This window comes from Phoenix dactylifera, chromosome 2 (genome assembly GCF_051530095.1).
Source record: "Phoenix dactylifera cultivar Ajwa chromosome 2, Ajwa_hap1_PhDact_Kaust_v1.1, whole genome shotgun sequence".
In the NCBI taxonomy this organism is placed as follows: Eukaryota; Viridiplantae; Streptophyta; class Magnoliopsida; order Arecales; family Arecaceae; genus Phoenix; species Phoenix dactylifera.
This window is the reverse complement of record NC_143191.1, coordinates 32058652-32080077: the sequence shown is the minus strand read 5'-3', so window position 1 is coordinate 32080077 and position 21426 is coordinate 32058652. Positions and strand designations below refer to the sequence as shown.

The following is a 21426-nucleotide window of genomic DNA, read 5'->3' as shown; positions in this document are numbered from 1 at the left end:
TGGCAAGTGGATGACAGCAAAAATTAACTCGACCAGATGCAGATAATTTTGCCCGACCGTGCCCCCACCTCGCGGCCAACCGCAGCCTTTGTCCTCGATCCACTGCCTAAACGAACAGTTCTCGCTCCGAGAATCATCACCAAGCTTCTCTTGCAGATGAACACAGTTTTCATGACTTCGAGTACCAGCATGCACGGAAATACTGCAAACAACAGGGACAAACAGCGACAGAGCACGTACAAGCTTCATAAATTTTGATGATACGTATCAGGAAAATATCAAACAAATATGTCACAAAATGATGCCAAAGAGTCATAATCAACTACTCATTTATGATCAAGTGTCCTATTGTTGATAGGAACACCTCAAAAATTTAGGTTCCCTTAAATCTTGCAAGGGAGTTTAGAATATACTTCCACAAAGATCAGAGATCTATTACATTTGTCACGCTGTATCAATCAGGGACGACTCATTGGTTAAAAAGAATTAGTCAGCTTGAGCCAATAACTAAATGTACCTATTTCAGTTGTATAAAATGGCAAACTATCCCCATAGCCAAATCAGCACTTCCAAGATTTAACAACCATGGCCCTCTCTTGTAACTCTTGTCCCAGCTGGAGCCTTTTTACGACCACCTTTCCATGGGTAATTCAAGAGTCAACCCACATCCTGGCTTGCCTTGTAGTAGAGGATTTTCTGTACGTAGAACAGCATATATGCCTGTGAAGCTCTCACGATACTTTCACTGACATGAGTCACCCATGCATCGTCACATTTATACCACTGATTATTGAGCCTCAGATAAGTTATGTAATGGCCAGCTTCTAAATTACCGCTGTGGGTCAGCACTGCAAATAGTTCAAGATCTGAAGCCAACTCAGTAGCTTCATCTGAATCATTCCCATCAAAAGCAAATATGCGGTTGCCATATCTAGCCGTCAAGATGGAAGATGAGAGGTACGGGGCCATGTCTAGGGAGAGTGGGAACTGTAGATAGCGGTCGACCTTTCTCGACATGTTCCTAATTAAAGAGTGCTCAAATCTCTTAATGTGAAAGCAAGCGACCAATGGAATCTTTCTAATGGACATCTGCTTCACGGATTCTTGCCTCGCTTGACAGTTTTCACAGAAGAATTTCTGATCAGCTCCTAATTTTTCTGGCCTCGTAAAGTGCTCCAAACATCCCCTGAGGGTAGAAATTCCATAGCATTGGCTTGTTAACATCGATTCTATCTTACTCTTGCATGCTTGAAGTTTCGAGGTAGCTATCTTCATAGGATCCTGGCTAGAATCCAAGTCCAGAGAGATGTCCACACAAGGGTCGTAAGTGGTAGATGTAAACCCACAGATAGTACAAGTGACATCAGATCTTAAGATACCAGAGAACACTTTATGAGCAATGCAGCAGTCCCCATTGCCTGCTGCATAAACATAGATACACATTAGAACCAAGAAATCTTAAGCAGGCAAGTTCAATTACCATGTATTGATATAAGCACCTTCCATGCAATAATAACCAGGCGGTTCAAGGATGGCGAGAATGGTAGACTATGTGAATCTTCTAATTAAGAAGTTCAGGATGAATCTATCAAATGAAGTTAACAGAAATAAAATTCATGGTCCGAACAGTATATACCCGCTTCAATAATCATTGGCTGAAGTCTGACGACTTACTAAAACATCCATGTGTCAGGAAAACTCATTAATTCTAGGAGTTGTGCAAGATATAATGATAGTTTCTGAGCAAATGCAACTCCATAGAACATGTGAATGGGTGGATCCATACGTCACATTACTGTTTCATGCAATTCCTTTGTAGCATCAATGTGAATGGTGTATTTTGCAGAAATGTAATGGGCATGCAAACGATGGAACAGGAGTTTGTGTGGATGTCTTGTATTGCTGGTGATCTCGACATTCATAACCAAATTTCCTACCTCAAAAGATTAGGATGACTTTTATACATTCTTATATAGGCTCATAAAAACTCCCTCTAGTATGCTCATGTCCAAATCCAATCTTCTTGCTTCTTTTGACTGTCTGGTCCTTCTTACCATATGCTGTGCTTGTAAACGATTTCAGAAGACATAATGAAAGGAAGGCATACAAATAATGGTCCACAATTTTCAGTTTTACTTACAACTACATAGAGTACATAAAAAAGAAAATGCTTAGGTAAATATCAAGAACCAGAAAGTCAAAGATAGATCTAAGGGACTTTTTTTTTCCCCTCTCCCTTTGCATTTAAATGTAAAAGGTTGTCTAGAATCTTAAAGGATTACATATTTGCAAGTCCAGGCCTATACAGAAGGTAATCTTTGTATTGGTTTGGCTTTATAGTTTCTCCTCAGTCATTTTATTCCTATCAAGGCAAAATCCTGCATCAGTCCCTCATTAGAAAATATTAAATTAAAATTCAATTCGTAGATTAACTTTGTTTTATAGTAGCCTAATAACTTGTCAATATTGGCAAATTATAGATGGTAATATCTTCATGGCCTAAGCATGTCGATATTGCTAGGGCTATATGTATAAGTACGAGAGAGAGAGAGAGAGAGAGAGAGAGAGAGAGAGCAACATAGGGCAGAAGATAAATGCTAACAGTCTAGTGTACCTCATACAAAAACTAATTGTAGTGTTAGAATGGATGCTATTATAACCACGCAAACTAATCATTCCACAATTTTTAAGATGACTAGTCTTTTATGACGCATGGAATTCAACATGCATGTGTATAGGTAATTAAAATAAAATCTCAGTTGTGAACTTTAGATTCAACTACAATTAGTTATTTAGAGTCTTAGACTTTTAAATGTGATTTGAGGTACCAAGTACATGACACCAGCTTGTTAAAAACTGAAGTTGGCATACTGGATTTCTTACATATATTTAACAGTAGGACCATGAGTGTTGACTAATTAACATGGAAGCCAGGCATTCAGATCAACATGGTAAAAGCCTAGATGTCATGCTAGAAAAGCCACAGTTCTATGCTTTCCCAGTTGTTAAATAATGCCTTACTCATTAACGAGGATGCATGCAAATTATATCCTGTACAGAAACAGAAGAACTACAGATACTAATTAAGTTCTGCATTCTACTTATACATTTTTCTTCTTTGTTCAGTTGTTCCTGTAATAATTAAGTTTTCAATATCAAGGGCCTAGCTTACACTATGAAGTATATAAACTAACACATATTAAGCAAAACATCTAAGCTTCATAAACCAAGATTGTCGAGTGGATGACTTTGTCAACATGAGCATTGAGGGCAGAATTTAAGTCCACTTATTAAATAGTTTAGCATAAGCCAAGAGTAGCAGAAAGGCCGAGGGATGGGTGAATAAGTTTTGAAGCTTATTACCATTACTGCAAGGCTTGCATTGATCTTGCTCCTTTTCATGGATCCCATCAAGAATGGAAATGAAAAACTCATGTGCATCCTGCTGTTCATAACTAGCAAGATTTGATGCATGTTGCCACCAACTGTGAAAGACAAGCAACCATGAAAAAAGTGAATCTAATCAGAACTTTGAAAAGTGATGTGTTACCAAAATGGCATCATGATTTGCTGATTTGAAATGTCAATTAGTGTTATGAAGCATCCATGTGTCCAGAAAGCAGATACAACAAAAAGACCACGTTTTCAAGTTTCTGTAGAACTGCCAATAAGCAGTCTGCCATACATATTTATATCCTCTGATAAATATATATAATAGGTTATGATACAAGTCAATCACTAAGTGGAGACACTCCAGTCCGTCGGATATGCCAAATGCTATGTGTTAAATTTACTATTGCAGGCGTAGACTAATTGTAATTAAGCAAGTCAAAAAAAGAGGTCATATTATTATATAGAAATTTTTACTTGTTAAAGGCGTGGTATTTGTGCATCTGCTCATGATGTGAATCGTGTGCACAGTGTAGAAGCTCAAGGGAGTCCGGCTTTTGCTATACAGTAGTAGAGTTTAACAAAAAAAAAAAAAAAAATGAAACTAGAGTAAGGTGTAGCACTTAATTCTAGGAAGGCCAAGAATACATCACAAAATATAACTTGACTGCAGCAAAATCATCAATGTAGATATCTTGTGGATGAAAAATATGAACCATTAAGCATTAATTGTAGGTTAAAAGATCTTCTCGAAGAACAATAACAGCAGGAATAGATAATTTGAGATAGGAATCCTTGGAGCGGCAATCCAGCTCCACCAAGAATAAGCCAAAAAACGACTGTGTGCATGTAATTTTAGTACAAGCTCCACCATAAACACCCTTTTTCTGCCCTTTCCAAGCATGGTTAACCTTCTTTTACGGGCTTTATGTTCATCTGATGGCGGGAAGTAACGTAATCACCAATCCAGCAACAGTTAAACAAGATTTATCTTCCTCCCTCCAACAATTTAAAAAAAAAAATAAAAGTCATGTTGCAGCCTCAAAATCAAATAAGCAAAAGGAAGAAGAAAGAAGAAGAGAACAAGACCTATGAAGAAACTTGGCAGGGCTGAGAGGCTTCCGATCGCCGGAGAAAACGGCCGAGTACATTGCGTCCAGATCACAGGCCAGGCACGGCGGCGAACCGCCGGCCGGATTTTTCTGCTCGGCCACATTGCTCTTCTCTTTGCTCCCACCCTTCTTTTTGTCCTTCTGCTGGCAAACGTAGCGGCTGTGCCGATCGCTCAAGAAGTAGTTCCTCAGCAGCGGCGTGTGGAGCAGCGCCTGGAGCACCGAGTTCATGAAGCAGGTGTTGCCGAGGTTGTTAAGACCCCTCAGTCCCCACGGCAAAGAAGAGGGCGAGGAGACGGAGGAGGAGGGGGAGGAGGTGGAGGTGGTGGTGGTGGTGGAGTTAGCGGTAGTGGTGGTGGTGGAGGAGGAGTTGCCTTCTTGGACGATCAACGGGCTCGACCTCTGCCCGATCACCGCCCGCTCATTCGGATCCGGTGCCCACGACCGATATTCCACCCTCCGCCGCTTCGCCCGCTTCTCCGGCGGGCGTGGCGGAAGGCGGGAGGACGATAGGGAGGTGAGGGCGATCACGACGGCGGCGTCGAAATCGGGGTCGTAGACCTGATCGCGGCAGGCGGCGCAGAAGAGCTCGGCACGGTCGACGTCGAGGACAATCTCGTGGCCGGGGACAAGGGTGGCGTGGTCGGGAGCGTGGGCGCGGCAAGAGACGGCGGCGCAGGAGAGGCAAGCGTAGAGGCGGGGGCCGTGGCGGGCGGCGGCCGGGGGGCAGGAGGCACAGCGGGGTACCTCGCCGGGGTCGCGGCGGACCTCGGCGCGGCCGGAGGGGCGGGGGCAGAGGCAGCCGTGGAGGCACCGGAGGGGCGTCCCGCCTCCGGAGCGGTAGGCCGCGAGGTGGGGGCACGGCGGCGGGAGACGGAGGGGGCGAACGGCGGAGAAGGAGGAGGACATGGGAGGCGGATCTGGCCCTCGTGTCGGTGGGGCGAGGGTGAGATAAGCCTCATCGGTCGGCTCGGAGTCGGAACTCAGTGAGTCATCGTAACGCGGATCCCGTCAAAACAAGGTTCCTTCGAACAAAATACTAAAATTTATGTATATAGAAAAGAAAAAAAAATAATTCTTTAAAAAAACAACACGCTACTACAGAGAGGATTAATGGGGAGGGACAGGCATTTTTTTAAATAAAAATAAATGATTTAATAATTGTAACTTGGAGCGAGTGAGGGAGGGGCGGGGGCTGAGTCGACTCGGAGAGGGTAGGGACGGTAGAGGGGCAGGTTGTGGTCGCTGGACTGATAGGCAGAGACGGGAATTTGCTCTCCTGTGCCCTGCCGGGCGTCAACAAGCAAGTACAGCAAAAGGGCTTCGTGCCATCCCCGGAGGGGAGGATTGGCTGTTTGGCCCGAGCAGCGAGGATACGGTGAAAGTTGGATTCACTGCATCGCACGTGTGAACTTTTGGTTGCGGACTTGGGCTGGCTGGAATACTGGATTAACGTTTGAATCCGAGTCTAGGCAGACCTGCATCTTGAGATCAGCTCGACTGGGGAGTATGGGTCCAGACTTGAGTCCTTAGGAGACATTTCACAAAGATCAAATTCAGGACCAAGCTCAAGGAAAGCCCACAACAAACATTAAATATATAGTTCGGATCCTATCAAATTTGGATAATGACATGATCCAAATCAAGCTAACATCCACATGGTCACTGCAACAATATTCAATTTTGTTATATAATGATGGTTTTAAACCTTATTCAAAACTTATTAGCATAAATATTTATGATATTCATATTTAATATTAGTCTTTTTTCAAAAATATTTTTTCCCTTTGATAAAAGGAATAATTTCCATAACACCAAAACATTTTATATGTAGATAAAAAGTTCCATCAGTTCAAAATTTTTTGTTTAAAATATTTAAAAACATCAATAACATCAAAATACTCCTATATTTGTATATAATTTTTCGGTAAGTTCTTTTACAAGATAGATAATTTGTGATCCTTTTTTTATACTGCAATTGAAGAGTAATTGTGGTATTTAATGTAGATTTTTAATAAATTTTTTATTTTATATATTTATCTAAATAAATTTTAATTTTAAATAAATTTATACAAATCTCATTGGATCAATGACTCAGACTTTCGGCCAAATCAGTCTACTTGTGAGTATAACAACTACATCTTAGACCATTGTCTGGTTATTGTGCATTGTTTGTGATCTTGTGGTGAATTTTGTTCCCAATTTTTATAATTATGTTATTTATATTAGTTTTCATTATTGAATTTTATTCAAACTCTAATTTATATCTAAATATGACTTACATCTATATCCAAATAGAAAAATATGTAAATTTAACTAATATCCAATATATATATATATATATATATATATATATATATATATATATATATATATATATATTCATACTTGCAAAGTTGCTATTTGCATATACACCCTTGTCAAACATTTGTTTTGCATGTATACCCTTCCTTTTTTTTCTTTCTTTTTTATATATATCCATACCATCTAATGCCTTTAAAAAATAATAGTTTAAAATTAAAATAACTAAAATACTCTTATAGGTAAATACGTAAAAAGAAAATTTTTTAAGGGTATGCACACAAATAGCAACTTTATAAGGATAGTTATGCAATTCACATATTTTGAAGGGTGTAAGCTCAAAAAAAATATTAAAAAACTGATCAAAATTTGGTGGAGACTTGCCAAGTTTTTTATGATTTAGTTAGATTGACAAGTCAAAAAGAAAGTTCAAGTCATATTGTTAATTTTTTTTTAACATCTTAAGTTGGTCAATTTGGAATAACAGATGATTATTTTGATAATTCTATTCTTTATTTGATTTTAATATAATTATCATATTTAGTCAATGACATCAATGTATTCTTCATTATTTTTAAAAGATTAAAGTGTATTGAATTTAATCTAACTATAGATGTTTAGATCATCAGAATATTTTGTAGTGTTTTATATATATTGAGTTATTATTTATTTGTTAAGACGAGAATTTTATAAAGGCATCATGATTTATTCTATAAGAATTGATGTTAACATAAGTTTATGCGGCATAATAGTATTGATTTTTTTTTGTCACCTTCTTCAATTAAGAAAAACTGAATTATCTTTATTGGCTATTTAAGCATGTGTTCCAAATTGAATATAATTCAATCATAATTTTTAGGAGAATAAAAGCTCTATTATTTGAATAAATGGAGAACCATATTAAACAATAGGTCCATTTATTATCTAAGTAAAGAGCTTTATTAATAATATTATTTAATAAACACATCCATATGCAATATATATTAGAGGTGAAAGTGTTGGAAATTGTATCCTAAATGTCAATCATCAGCATGTTGATGAATGAATTTTGTAAATGAATTGACAAATCAATAAAGTATTTTTTGGCATTATTCATCATTTTATATCTTCAAATGAACTCTTATATGAAGAAGTCCTTAGGACTTATTAATGATAAAGGAGGATTTATCTTCGAGTCCTTAAACTAGTTTGCGACCAAATGATATATTGTTACAAGGACGACCGCATTATCGAGGTTAGGTCGTTGTGTGACATATACTTGGTTGTCCTCTTAATTAAGGAGTGTGGAGACACTGGTATGCCACATAGGTGAAATGTAGGAGTACATTTTACTGAACGTGACCAATTCTGGAATGCTCTACTGTTAAGAGATGTTCCGAGTGGATATGGGTATAAGTTTGGCCCTCTGACCTAAGACCGCAACCTTTGACTAGCAAACAACTCATTGTACTTTGGTACCAGACTACCTGGATTTCTAATTCAGTGACGGAAAGTCACTAGGTGCAGTCAAGTACTTGCGTAGTCAGTTGTGAGTCGAGATGGAATTGACCTCTCTTGGAAATAGGAGATAATGTTTTGTGATTAATTTAGCAAAACCTTGGCCAGGATAATTCCAGTGAGGAGTCACGGGATATCTAAAGTTAATCACATAATGGATGTACTAATTATAGGGTTGACAGTGAGCTCTAAGTCATCCTGGCATTAGGAGTCAAAGGGATTGAATTATATAGTAACCATAGTCCAGGGTTCCAGAATATTTGCTTCGCATATATTCGGCCTATCCGGACGTCGGATACCGTTGCTAGATGGTCACATCGATTAGTGTAGAAAGTCGTTCCTATATTACCGGCTTAGGTTCGAACCTATGAGGTCACACGCATAGAAGATTTTTGATTGATCAAGAAGGCTGATGAATGATTAAGAATCATTCGGGGATAATTTGGTCAATTCGATTGGCAAATTACTTTATAAAATAATTAAAGTAATTATCAAAGGATTAATTAGTAATTAGATTGCTAATGAACTCAATTGGATTGAGTAATTAGACTAAGGATGAGCCAAATTGAATTAGATTTAATTCTGGGCTCAATCAGGATTTTTAACCTGATTGGATTAGGTCTGAATCAAGAGGACTTAGGATTAAATTAGATTGAATTTGTGCTTAATTAGGGATTGACCTAATTGGATTGGGTTCAACCCAAGGTAATTGGACAATCCTAATTGTTAGGATTTAATTAAATTAAATGGATTTGATCTATAACTGTTCGGATCTTGAAATCCACATGTCATATATCCATACATGGCGCCATAAATTAATTTTTAATATGATTAAAAATTAATTTAATTTATTTAATGGTGCCATGGGACATGTGGCAACATCAAGGACCTCCTTCATCATCAGATGGGGTCACATGGAGAGATAAATTCATGAAAAGAATTGGATAAGATCAAATTCTCTCACTTCATTGCATATGTCATCCTTATCTTTATCTCACCTAATTAAGCTTGAATTTCGAATTTAATCACCATAAAATCACCACGTGACCCTCTAATCTGATTGGGGGCATGGAAATTTCAAAATTGATAGAGGGAAGGGGCAACATAATGAATGGTTTAGATTAGATCAAGCTTCATAATGTAATGGCGCATGAACTTGAATTTTGAATTCAAAATTCAAAACCCCACAAAATCCTCCCCAAATATGGGATGGTTGGCATGAAGTTAGAGGGGATAGCAACATTAAAAGGACCTCCATCAGCTGGTGGTCGAATTCAAGAAAAAAAGAGAGAAAAAGAAGAAAAAAAGAAGAAAGAAAAGAGAGGAACCCTAGTTCATGCATGAAAAAATTCTGCATTCAATCTAGCCGACTTCTTCCTTAGAGCTGATAAGAGTCTTTAGATCAGATCTAGCCGACTTCTTCCTCTTCTAAGTCCATCACGCCATTAGGTTTAGGGGTCCCTGATAAGAGTCTTTAGATCAGATCTAAGTCCTCTTCAATCCCTTTAAACCTTTCCTCCAAGTTCTTTCAAGAAGGCAGATCAAAAGTTGATAGCGTTGGAAAGATCAAATTTCAGCCTCAAGAAATTCTGCGCAAGCTAGCACTTCTGCAGGATTGGATCTCTCCAGAAACTTCGCGTGTACTTCTCGTAGAAGCCATTTGTGTGCGTGGCTGCGAAGTCAAGGATCAGATCCACTACTTTCATCCATCATAAAATGTATTAATCTAGCATTAATCATTTATTATGGTGTCAAGATCTACGTCCGATTTTCCGAGGTTTTACCTTTTTTTGGGGCTCCTTACGGAGATATCTTCAAAATCCGTTCGATGGATATTCGGAGATTAATTGGAATAGAGTTCTTAAGTTTCAGATCTGATAGTTAATCATGCATGAAAGTTTTAGCATAATTGTTTAAACGATTCTGGCATAATCCTATGTGTTCTTAAGGTGCTGATTTCTAGATTTGATTTTATAAGCATGCATGAATTAAATTGTTTGATTCGATTTTTTCGCTGTATTTTGAAACTTAAAAGAACTACGTATCGCTTGATCCCCCTTATGAAGGGGTACGTAGGCAACTCGATCAGGTTCAGCCATGGTTTTCAAAAAAAAAAAATTCAGCATGCTTAACGCCGAAGAACCTAGGAATCACTTTCAAAAAGTGGATCAGATAATATTTGTCCGGATCCATTTTCTATCCGAATGACCGAATCTATCTGGATATGGATAGAAATTTGAGCATTCGACTAATATTCGTATCTATATTCAAATTTGTCAAAGAAAAATAGATATAGATATGGATAGACAACTATCCAATCTCCGATTATATTTATAACCTTATTTAATTTTATATGGCACTCATAAAAATTTAAGAAAAGTAGATGATCGTATTAACATGCTATTAACTTGATTTACCATTTACTTAATAATATCTTTAATTTTGTGGTCATATAATTTAATTATTCGATTTATATTTATATTGGTATCCATACTTTCGGCATCCGTTTAAAATAAATATGAATATAAATTTTTGCATCCGACTAACATCCGTATCCATATCTATATTTATCAAGTAAAATAAATATCGATATAGATATACTAGTATCCGATCTGTATCTAATCCGATTTTAATTTTAACATATATATATATATATATATATATAGAGAGAGAGAGAGAGAGAGAGAGAGAGAATTAGATTAGACTAATGGGCATCTAGTATTGGTTTTTAATAGTGTTGGATTAAGAGCACAAAAATGGAGCTTGGAGCCAAGTCCAAAGAGGCACAGGTGGCCGAACTGTTTTAACTTTTCCTTGGTTAAAAACCATAAGAAACCCTCCGGGTTTCTTATCCCTCGTCCCTTATAACACTCCTACTTTTTCCTTAGGGGGCGTTTGGTATGGAATGATTATCCCATAATCAAGAATGATGCGGGTGAAGGTGATGAGATCACCGTATTTGGTTGTACCACGGTGGTCATACGTGGCGGTGATCCTAAATCACCTCTACTTCTCAAATCACGGCCTAACTCGGTGATGGAATACCCATCCTTGAGGTCGAAAATCCAAGATCACTCCAGGGCAGTGATCTTGAGTTGAAAATTAAAGACAAAAATACCCCTCAATTTAGTAAAAATTTTGATATATCAATATACATTCAATATATTATATCAATGTTATATATATATATAATATTATGATGATATTATATATTATATTAATGATATATATTATATTATAATATATTACTAATGATATTATATATTATATTAATGATATATTATATTATAATATATATTATATTATAATATATTACTAATCATATTTGTTGTGGTTCAAATCTGGCCCGAGGGTGACCACGCCGGTGAAGCCGAGGGAGCCGCCGGTGCTGGAAAGAGGAAGATGGGAGCTGCCTCCTGCGCGACGGCTGCGAACCTGCACAAAGCCTCACCAGTGTTTCCGGTGAGGGCTCTCCGACGATCAAATTAGAGTGGGCAGATTTTGTTCAGTCAAAAAAGGTCCCTTAGGAATTACCTGACCGAGCTATTTATAGCATCGGTGGAGTGGCCCGGGTGACGGAGGTACTGTCAGTCCCCTTCATAAGGGGGTATGGCTCTGAGCCAGATGGCGTGCAGCCTAAGTTAGCAGGTGGCGTGCGGTGCAGCCCGTTCTTAAGAACGGTAAGGCGTTGACAGTCACAGCAAAGCATGGCCGGAGTAGTCAAGGTGCCGTCTGACTGCTGTTGGCCGGTGTCACGACCCCCGCCCCGTTCCCGGCGGGCCGCCGCGACGGTCCTAGGGTGCGGGTAGGCATAAGGCCACCAGCCACCGCGTAGAACCCTACTACCTATCAATCATCAATAGATCTTGAAAAAAATTGGCATGATACATGCACAAAATGATCACTTTTCCTATAGTGACCTGTCAGGATTATCTCAATACATACAACACACTACCTGTCAGAGCAGCAATCACATAATCTGTCACATAATAAACCTGGACAATATATAGCAATACATTATCACAGGCACACAACTGATCTGCACACATATATATATATACCTGCTTCCCAATCCATCCATGGTCAAACCCATATCCACAATAGGATCTATGACTGTAACTATGCACTATATACAATAGAAGGTTTATAATACACCAAAAGGTATAAACCTCTATCTACATTATACTATACTATACTATACTATACTATACTATGGAGCGGCACAGCTAGCATGCAATCTCTAACCCTGCTCTTCTCTATACAATACCTGCCCTGCAATCAAAAACACCAAACTGGGGAGTGAGTATATAAATACTCAGTGAGTGGAGTAGAGAGTACTATGCACATGAGACAAGATATAATCATAGCTCGAGGTGAAATCTTAAGATCAATAACAAGATGAACATGAACTCAACATAAAGAATATGGAGTAAATCATCAATATCACCACAATTACAATCAACTCATCTGAAGCATATATGGAATAATCGAGTAAACATATATACTACTCATGAATATATTCAACAGATCATAATGCTGGAATATACAAATTATGTGTCAATATGCTGAATCATCAACAAGACAGCTATTGGGAGGTGGGTTTTACGCCCCAGGCGAACCAGCAACAACTCCCTACTGTCACATGCATATGCAGGATAAGACACCATACCAATAATATAAGTGTTAGATAGCTATCGGGAGGTGGGTTTTACGCCCCAGGCGAACCAGCAGCAACTCCCCACTATCACATGCATATGCAGAATAAGACACCATACTGATAATATAAATGCAAGCCAGTATCCAGAACAGAAATCCATCTCACATCTATATACTAAACGGCACCTCGCGGGAATTCTACATCCGCGGAAAGCCATACTGCACCTCGCGGGGTCTTACTATGCCCGGCGGCAAGCAGAATATAAGTCGTAGGACTGGCCAATCCTACGCCTAGGGCCGTTTCCCCCTCTAGGAAGGGACTGGGCTCCGCCCACCCAGAAGGCTACTATGTGCACAAAGGCCGATGTTCAACCCCATCGACTATAGGTGTCCTGCAGATACTGTCAAGCCATGCATGAATGCCATAATGCACCCTCCCAATACTCTATTAAAAGGAGCATAATTAAGACTACCACTCACTCGACTCCGACCCAATCATAAACTAACATCAGGTTTGGGAGTGAGGGGTCAAGGGTGTGCAATGCAACTCAATATACCACTGAAATGGGCTCTACAAATCTTTGAAATAGAGGAAATGAAATCAATTTACAAAAGAAGTCATTTCACAATTCAGATCCAATTTAATTACTCATAGAGGAGTATAATCAAGGCTACCACTCACAAGTCTTTGAAATGGAGGAAATGAAATCAATTTACAAAAGAAATCATTTCACAATTCAGATCCAATTTAACTACTCATAAAAGAGTATAATCAAGGCTACCACTCACAAGTCTTTGAAATAGAGGAAATGAAATCAATTTACAAAAGAAGTCATTTCACAATTCAGATCCAATTTAATTACTCATAAAGGAGTATAATCAAGGCTACCACTTACAAGTCTTTGAAATAGAGGAAATGAAATCAATTTACAAAAGAAGTCATTTCACAATTCAGAATCAATTTGATTACTCATCAACCCCTCGTAATTCCTCTCAATGTTCCCTCAAATGCATGTACAGAATAATCAAGCATGGAGAATCAAGATTATAGAGGAATCTACTACAATATCAATCAATATGCACAAGTGGAATCAATTCACACTTGGCGGTATTCATGAAAATGAATTAAGGATGCTCATGGTGTAAAGTACATGACTCCCACTCACCTGCCAATCCGGCACGGCCTCGATACGCCTCTAGAATTTTACAGTAGGCAGCAGGGGACTTTCTTCCTCTTGTTCCCTAGCTTCTTGCCCAACTGTGACATACATTTACAATATATTTAGTTTTGTATCAAGGGCTATAATCTACGTGCCAATTATAATATAGGGAACTTTAATTGATTCAACTCCCCCGTTCCCTAAATCTTTTCTTTTCTTTCTCTTTTTCTTTTTCTATTAATTAACTCATCATTTATGTGTATTAGGGACTCCCTTGCACGAGTACAAGGTCCCTTTTAGCTTGATCTAGGCTTAATACCCTATTATAGCATGCAATCCCCTATTTTCCACTCGGATGAACAGTAACCCGGACCGACAGCCGGTTACTTCATCCCGGGTTTGATCCACTTTCCAGACTCCAAATTTGATGAAATTTTTACCTAACATTCTACACTCATAGCGGATTCCAAAAAGGTAACATGCATTACTATCGGAGGCCGTTTGACCCCCTAAATAATTTGCCAAAGTTGGGACTTTGACACGATTTTTCCGTAGTGCCGGAAAAATTTGTCGAAATCCGATTCTTCCCCTTTTAACACCCTTTACAACTATCATCTACCCTTTCTATAGCATAAATTCTTTAGAATACTAGGTAGGGATGGGTATTTACCTTTTTCTTCTTGTGAAACTTGGGTCCTTGCGTAGAAGGGAAGGAGATCTACACTTTTCCCTTCAGCAGGCAGCGCAACCGGAACTTCCTTGCACCTCGAATCCCCTCCCTCTTTCTTCTTCTTCTTCTTCTTTTTCTTCTTTTCTCTTTTTCCCTCTCTCTGTTTCCACGCCTGAGACCTCCTCTCCCTCTCTGTCTCAATTTTCTCTTCTCAGCTAACCCACCGCCAGACAACCCCCATTTAAGTCAAATCAAACTCTAAAAATTTCCATTTTGCCCTTGCCACTTCAACGGATCTACAGTTATGCCATTAACTTTTGATTCCTTCCCATTTTACCCCTTGTATCAATTTTAAAGGACTATTCTATCCCTTTTTATATAAAAAAAAAATTTGGGGTTATTACAGCCGGTTATGGAGGCATGACGAAATAGTGTGGTGGAGTACGGCTGCGTAGGTGGGCGTGGGTCCGTACACTGGTATGCTCGCTGACAAGGCCGAACTTGTTAAGTAGTCGCGTCATGCGTTTGACGAGATCGGCCTGGTGGATACTGGAAGTAGCTCGATTTCGTGGGTTCCGGGGTGTGCTCAGAGGTACGCTCTGAGCCCGAAGATCGGAGCGTATCGCTGGGGGTTTGGCGTCCCGAACTTGGTTGGGACGGGTCGGTGTTTTGTCTGGAGGCATCCCGAACTTGGTCGGCGAATGTCCAGAGTTGGTGAAGCTTTCGGCGAAGTTCCGAGGACGAGCTGGCCCTGGGCCGAGGTGAAGATTCATCCAATTGCTGTTGGTGTTTACTGGGCCGAAACTGGGCGGCCTTTTAGCTGTGAGCTCCTCTATCAATATTATTATCATATTATTATTGAAGAATAATTTTAATATATAGTAGAAATATATTATTATATTTTATATTTATATAATTAAATATTTAATATATTACTCCTATTTACCTTATTTTTCTAATCAAAATAATTATTAGTATTAAAAAATCTATCATAAGTGTTGCTGGTGGTCCAAACCGAGAACGATTGGCACAGCGGTGTGAACGGGGTTCCGTTTGAGTTGCCTTGGTTGGTGTTGATTGCGCTCCACCTTCCACCGGGAAACCTGCAAGCAAGCCTTGCACCACCACTGGGGCAGTGGGGGCCCTCCGACGATCAAGTCAGAGGAGATTGGAGGAGAAGGAGAGATAATAGTAGCAAGTAAGAGAATGCTCTGGAAGTTCTCGCTTACCCCCCCTCCTCCCCCCAGCCGCATATATACCAGGCTGGGGGGTCTTTCAGGGGGGGTTCGTCATCGTGGGGCACGATGGAGCTGCCACTGACACGGCCGTTACAGGGCGTCATGGGGCAGCGCTGGGTACGGCCATGACAGGGCGTAGTGGAGCTCCGCCTTGTACGGCTGTTACAGGGGATCGTGGAGCAGCGCCAGATACAACCGTTGCAGGAAGTAGTGGAGCAGGAGGCTGCGGCGTGCCTCTGGGGAATAGCCTGTCGTTGTCGAGAGATGTCCGACTCGGGGTCGGGCTGCGGAGATGAAGATGTCCGACTCGGGGTCGGATTGCTGGATCAAGGGGCAGCCGACTCGGGGTCGGGCTGCGGAGCCGAAGATGTCCGACTCGGGGTCGGATTGCTGGATCAAGGGGCTGCCGACTCGGGGTCGGGCTGCGGAGCCGAAGATGTCCGACTCGGGGTCGGATTACTGGATCAAGGGGCTGCCGTAGTCTCCCTGGGCGCGCGTGCCGGTCACGTGGGGCATGGTGGCTAAGTTCCCCCGTAACAGTAGCCCCCCACTTCCGAGCCCGGAACCAGAAGGGGAACGGGTGAAGGGAGTGATGCTTCGAGATTGCCGCCATCCCTCAGAGAGGCGCGCGCGCTTCGAGCTCCCCGCCTTCTTTATGGCGTATGGCGGTTGTTGCTGACCTGGCAGTCTGAGGATTTCGGCGGACATCCTTCCTTAATGGCGTCGATTCGCCTTTGGGGCGCGAGCGACCCTTCGGCAGCCAGGCGTCCTCTGGCGTCACCGAGGCGTCACCCACCTTTCCGCCTATTTAACCGGGGGCCCTCCTCCGTCCGCCTTTCTCTTTACAGACATCTTCGAGTTTCTCCTTTGCGCTGCCGTCATTGCCGTCGGACTGTTCGCTTGCTCCTCCTTTGACGTTCTCGGAGCCGTTCTTCCTTCTCTTCCGGTGAGTTGCCCCATTCTTCAATTTAAGGCTCTCCATACTTTCTCCTTTTGTATTAGTGTACTCCAGTCGTTCCGGTCCTTTCCCCCTTCTTGACCCCGTCCTGACCGTAGATTCACTGGCCATTAGGGATGGGCGAAGTGAGAGCAGACCGCATTAAGTCGGAGCTGGTCGCCGAAGACCTAGATAGGTTCGTGGCTCGATACCACCTTCCCGAGGCCTGCAATGTTACGCTCCCGGGGCCTGAGGAGAGGATGTCCCATCCTCCTCCAGGGAAGGTTGCCATCAATGAGGGCATTCTTCAGGCCGGGTTCCGCTTTCCCCCCTCGGACTTAGTTGTGCAGGTGCTTCGGGGTTTAAGAGTGGCGCCGACGCAACTGGTGCCGAACTCATGGCGCGCCCTGACGGCCTTCCAGGTTCTCTGCCGCATGCACGAGGTTCCCGCCACCCTGAATGTCTTTTGGGAATGCTACGGCCTGAACGGCCACCCCCAGGACAGAGGGTGGTGGTGCTTTGCGGCGCGGCGAGGGTGCGGCCTCGTCAAGGAGGCTCCTTCCTCCATTCACGGCTGGAAGGAGCGTTTCTTTTTCATTGACGTAGATCCCTCTTGGGGAATCAGGGCCACCTGGGAGACGCCGATGAAGTCCCCGATCGGCCTATCGAGGTTGTCGAGGGAGGAATCCGATGGCGTCGCCGTCTTGAAGGGGTTGGTTGCCGAGGGCCGGCTCCCCCCGGTGTCTCGCCTTATTTCTGAGGACACCTTGGTGAACGTCGGCCTGAGCTCGGTCCCCGCTGACCGTGAGCCCGCCACCACTTCTTTTTTAGCTTTTTTCTCCTCTTTTGTTTCTTCTTTCCATCAGCTTCTCAGTCTCCGACCATCTCATCCTTTTTGCAGAAATCGACGACGTCATGCGGTCGGACAAGGCGATGGCTGTTGGTAGGACGTCCCTACTGGAAGCGGTCCGGAGGAAGAAACGGACTCCTCCGAGCGGGGTCCCACCGGCGAAGAAGTCCCGCCAGCAGGCGACTCCGACGCCGACAGACGGGTCCGGACCCACCGATCAGGGGGACGCCGCGGGCTCGGACCGACAGTTGGCGCTGTATCAGCCCTCCGGTGATGAGACTATCGTTATTCCGGAGGTGTCATCCGAGCGTGCCCGAGACGGCCGGGTTGGACGCGATCGGTCCCCAACCCGGCCTTCGACTCGGTCGGCTTCGGATGACACGAGAAGGAGGGGCGCGCCGAGGCCCCGGCCAAGCGGGACCCTGTCGATTCCTGGAGCGGCCCCCGCCCCGAGCACGGTCAGCATGACTCTTCCCCAAGCGATGGGTAAGGGTAAGGCTGTAGAACCACCGTCCAGCTCCGGGGCGAAGTCGGGGTCGGCCTTCACTTTCGCCGGCGCCCGAAACAATAATTTATAATAAAAAATATTAAAAATATTTTTTATTAATTTATAATTAATATTACTATAATTAATAAGTATAATGAAAATATTAATTTTATAATGAAAATAACATATTTTTATAATATTAATAATTTATAGAAGTAATAAATATATTTTTATAGAATATATTAATAATTAATATATTGATAAATATATTACTATTTTATTATAATATATTTTATATGATTAATAAATATATGATAAAAACTACTAAAAATAGAATATGTGACAAAATTATGGAGCTATTATAGGAATTAGCATATTGATTTACATTTTTGATTCAAGAGAAATAAAAATATATAAAAAATCCATTTAAGATATATCAGAGATATTTGTGGTATTATATGGTCGGATCTTGGATCCCCGTATCATGCCAAACAAGTTACTCATGAATACTCGAAAATTCTTAATCACTGGACCATGGCCTACCAAATATATTGACCTTAGATCACTGAGGATCAAATCATCCTAGTATTTGGATTACCGGAGATCTTAGGCCACCGTGGTAATTCTGTTGGGGTTACCAAACGCCCCTTAGGAGAAGGGTGAAATTTCACGTGCATCGCACGTGAGAAGTGTTAAACGATCCTGTATCGGAACCGGCTCCAAGTCGAGGACGCTCTCCGAGAAGACACAGTTCCGAAAAACCGGCTTCCACAGTGAACGATGAGGAGATCCGCGGAGCCCATCTCTTCTTCTTCTCTCGTGCCTCCTTCCGTCCGCCCTCGCAGGTGCCCCCAGGTCCTCTTTTCTCTCTCTCTATCGCCCTTCCTTCTCTTCGTTCCATGAGAACCCTTATTTAGCCTCTCTTCTATCCTTAACAAGGACTCTTTATGGAGTTCCCTGGTGACAGGGTGCACGATTGCAGGTCGCGTCGCGTCCCCAATTTGTTTCATACGTTTTCCTTATTAATTGCTTTCCGTCAATTCTTGATGAGATCGAGACCCAAGCTGCATATATTGATGCATAACATTAAATTACTGAAAAAGACAGACCCTTGTCCATAAACTTGCTGTTGTTTTGCTAAATCCACAATTCCTCATACACCTATTCTTGTTAAGGGCTATATTCTGCTGTCATTGCATGCTTTTCTATGTTCTTTTACATTATCCACCTGCAGTAGCCAAAATCTCTCTCTCTCTCTCTTTTTCCCTGGGCCTTTCAACATAGATTCGAGCAACTCAGATCTTCATTGGCCCTGTCTACAACATATCAATTTCAATATCCCTGTCCCTAACTCTATTCTTCCTAATTTCACCGCATGATCCAACTTTCAATGTTTTTCCTTGGATCCTTTTAGTTTCTTAACATTCAAATTATTCAATATTACATGATTTATTGTTGCTGTATAATTTTTCATTAAGTCACCTAGGAATGTGCCCATTTTGTTTCAAACCTGAAGCACCTCTTTGCTTCATCTGTCCAGGTCTATTCTTAGATATGTCTTTATCTATGAGTTAATACTCCATTCTTTATTTTGCATATCCAAACAGCATTTTCTATGAAATCATTCTTCTATATGTAAATTGTTGGTGATGAACAAACTTACGTATGTTATACCTGTCAACTTCCACCAACCCATACCCATAAAACATGTACAGCTTTCAAGAGCTTATATCATAAAGGCAAAATCAGTACTGTAGCCATGCTAATGCTTCTTTTAAGATTACTTAGGATATTAGTACTTACTTAGTCAGATTACTATGCTAGTTAATATTGCTAAAGAAAGGATGGAAAGATGAAGCGAATTGTAGAGAGGTAACCTTTTTATGGAAGAATTTGGATAGAAAACTTAATCAAGAGGGCGATGATGCGAATTCTAGAGAGGTAACCTTTTTATGGAAGAATGGATAGAAAATTTAATCAAGAGGGTGCCTATCACAACCCGAGCCCATCACTTGGGTCAGCCACATGATACGTCCGCATGTTTAGAGTGGTGCCCTAAAGATCATGCAAGGTCTGCAAGATGAACAAAATTCCAAAATAGCAGAAATTTAAATCAAATCTGTAATAGTTATAATAATCCAACTAAATAAATCCACCATTATCAAATAGTCAAACTTGTTTAACTACAAGGTTTCAATTGTTAATCTGGTATCGGAAATATCAGAAATAAACTAACGACTCCGTCACTCGACCTCCATGCCCAACCTATCCAAGACTAAGCATGTTGTGGCTCTGACAAAAATGCTACAAAGAGGCATGAACTTCACAACCCAGCAAGAATCTCCGCACAATCCACACCAATATGAATAATGTAAATTAATGATAAATATTAACAAATTAATAGTATCAGAGTGAAAACAAAAATCATAATATCTCATACCAAATATCCAGTATAGGCCAAACAAAACGACATAAATTTACACCATCTATTATCAAATATCTATCTTATTTAAAAGAGATATAATACAAATATCATCAAGTAAAATATTTTATTCAACAATAGTTTCATGTGTATTATCATCCATCTTTCATTATCACAGCTCCAAATTTGGTAATAATTAACTTCTAACTATGAACATTCACCAAACTATGACCAGTAAAATATAATTTTCACGCGTGAGCCTGTAGCGGCTACCCATGCATAAGCCTGTGGAGGCACCCCACGCATAAGCTCATTGAGGTTTTCCATATATAAGCTCGTGGAGACTATCCCACGCATAAGCTCGTGGAGGCTATTCTGCACATAAGCCCATGGAGGCTATCCCACGCGTAAGCTTATGGAGACTATCTAAATATCTTTTTCTCATCCATCTGATTAATCATTTTTTATTCTTGCCAAATAAAATATAATTCCCTTTTTATTTTATATTTCTTACCAAATTTCAAATTAATCAGTATCATATTGCATGTAATCAAAATAATCGATATCTAATATATATATATATATATATATACACAAGATAAAAGAATACACGATACAATCAAAACTTATATATTCATACCGACAATTATGCAATGAATGATATCATCTCATGCAAAACTGAAGAAATCATCGATACACGATACAT

The 21426-nt window shown here is 40.8% G+C and overlaps 1 protein-coding gene across 2 annotated transcripts; it reads right to left on the bottom strand.

Annotated features, from left to right (window-relative positions):
* Positions 1-312: 312 nt before the first annotated feature.
* Positions 313-5801, bottom strand: LOC103711475 (ubiquitin C-terminal hydrolase 22-like). 2 transcript variants are annotated; one of them, XM_039129556.3, is made up of 3 exons: positions 4480-5801; positions 3364-3485; positions 313-1421 (listed from the first exon to the last, which is right to left on the bottom strand). In XM_039129556.3, exons 1-3 carry the CDS (start codon positions 5409-5411, stop codon positions 658-660), a joined length of 1818 nt encoding a protein of 605 aa, XP_038985484.3. In that variant the 5' UTR covers positions 5412-5801; the 3' UTR covers positions 313-657. The 2 variants fall into 2 exon arrangements, with proteins under 2 accessions (XP_038985484.3, XP_038985490.3); XM_039129562.3 differs by having other exon boundaries at positions 313-1418.
* Between the last annotated feature and the right edge of the window lie 15625 nt (positions 5802-21426).

Bases quoted from the DNA above. Each gene is read 5' to 3' on its own strand.
- LOC103711475 (XM_039129556.3), bottom strand. From the start codon at position 5,411: ATGTCCTCCTCCTTCTCCGCCGTTCGCCCCCTCCGTCTCCCGCCGCCG. The intron at 3,486-4,479 runs GTCTTGTTCTCT...TGTCTTTCACAG, and splicing joins CCTGCCAAGTTTCTTCATAG to TTGGTGGCAACATGCATCAA. The intron at 1,422-3,363 runs GTAATAAGCTTC...ATGTTTATGCAG, and splicing joins ATGCAAGCCTTGCAGTAATG to CAGGCAATGGGGACTGCTGC.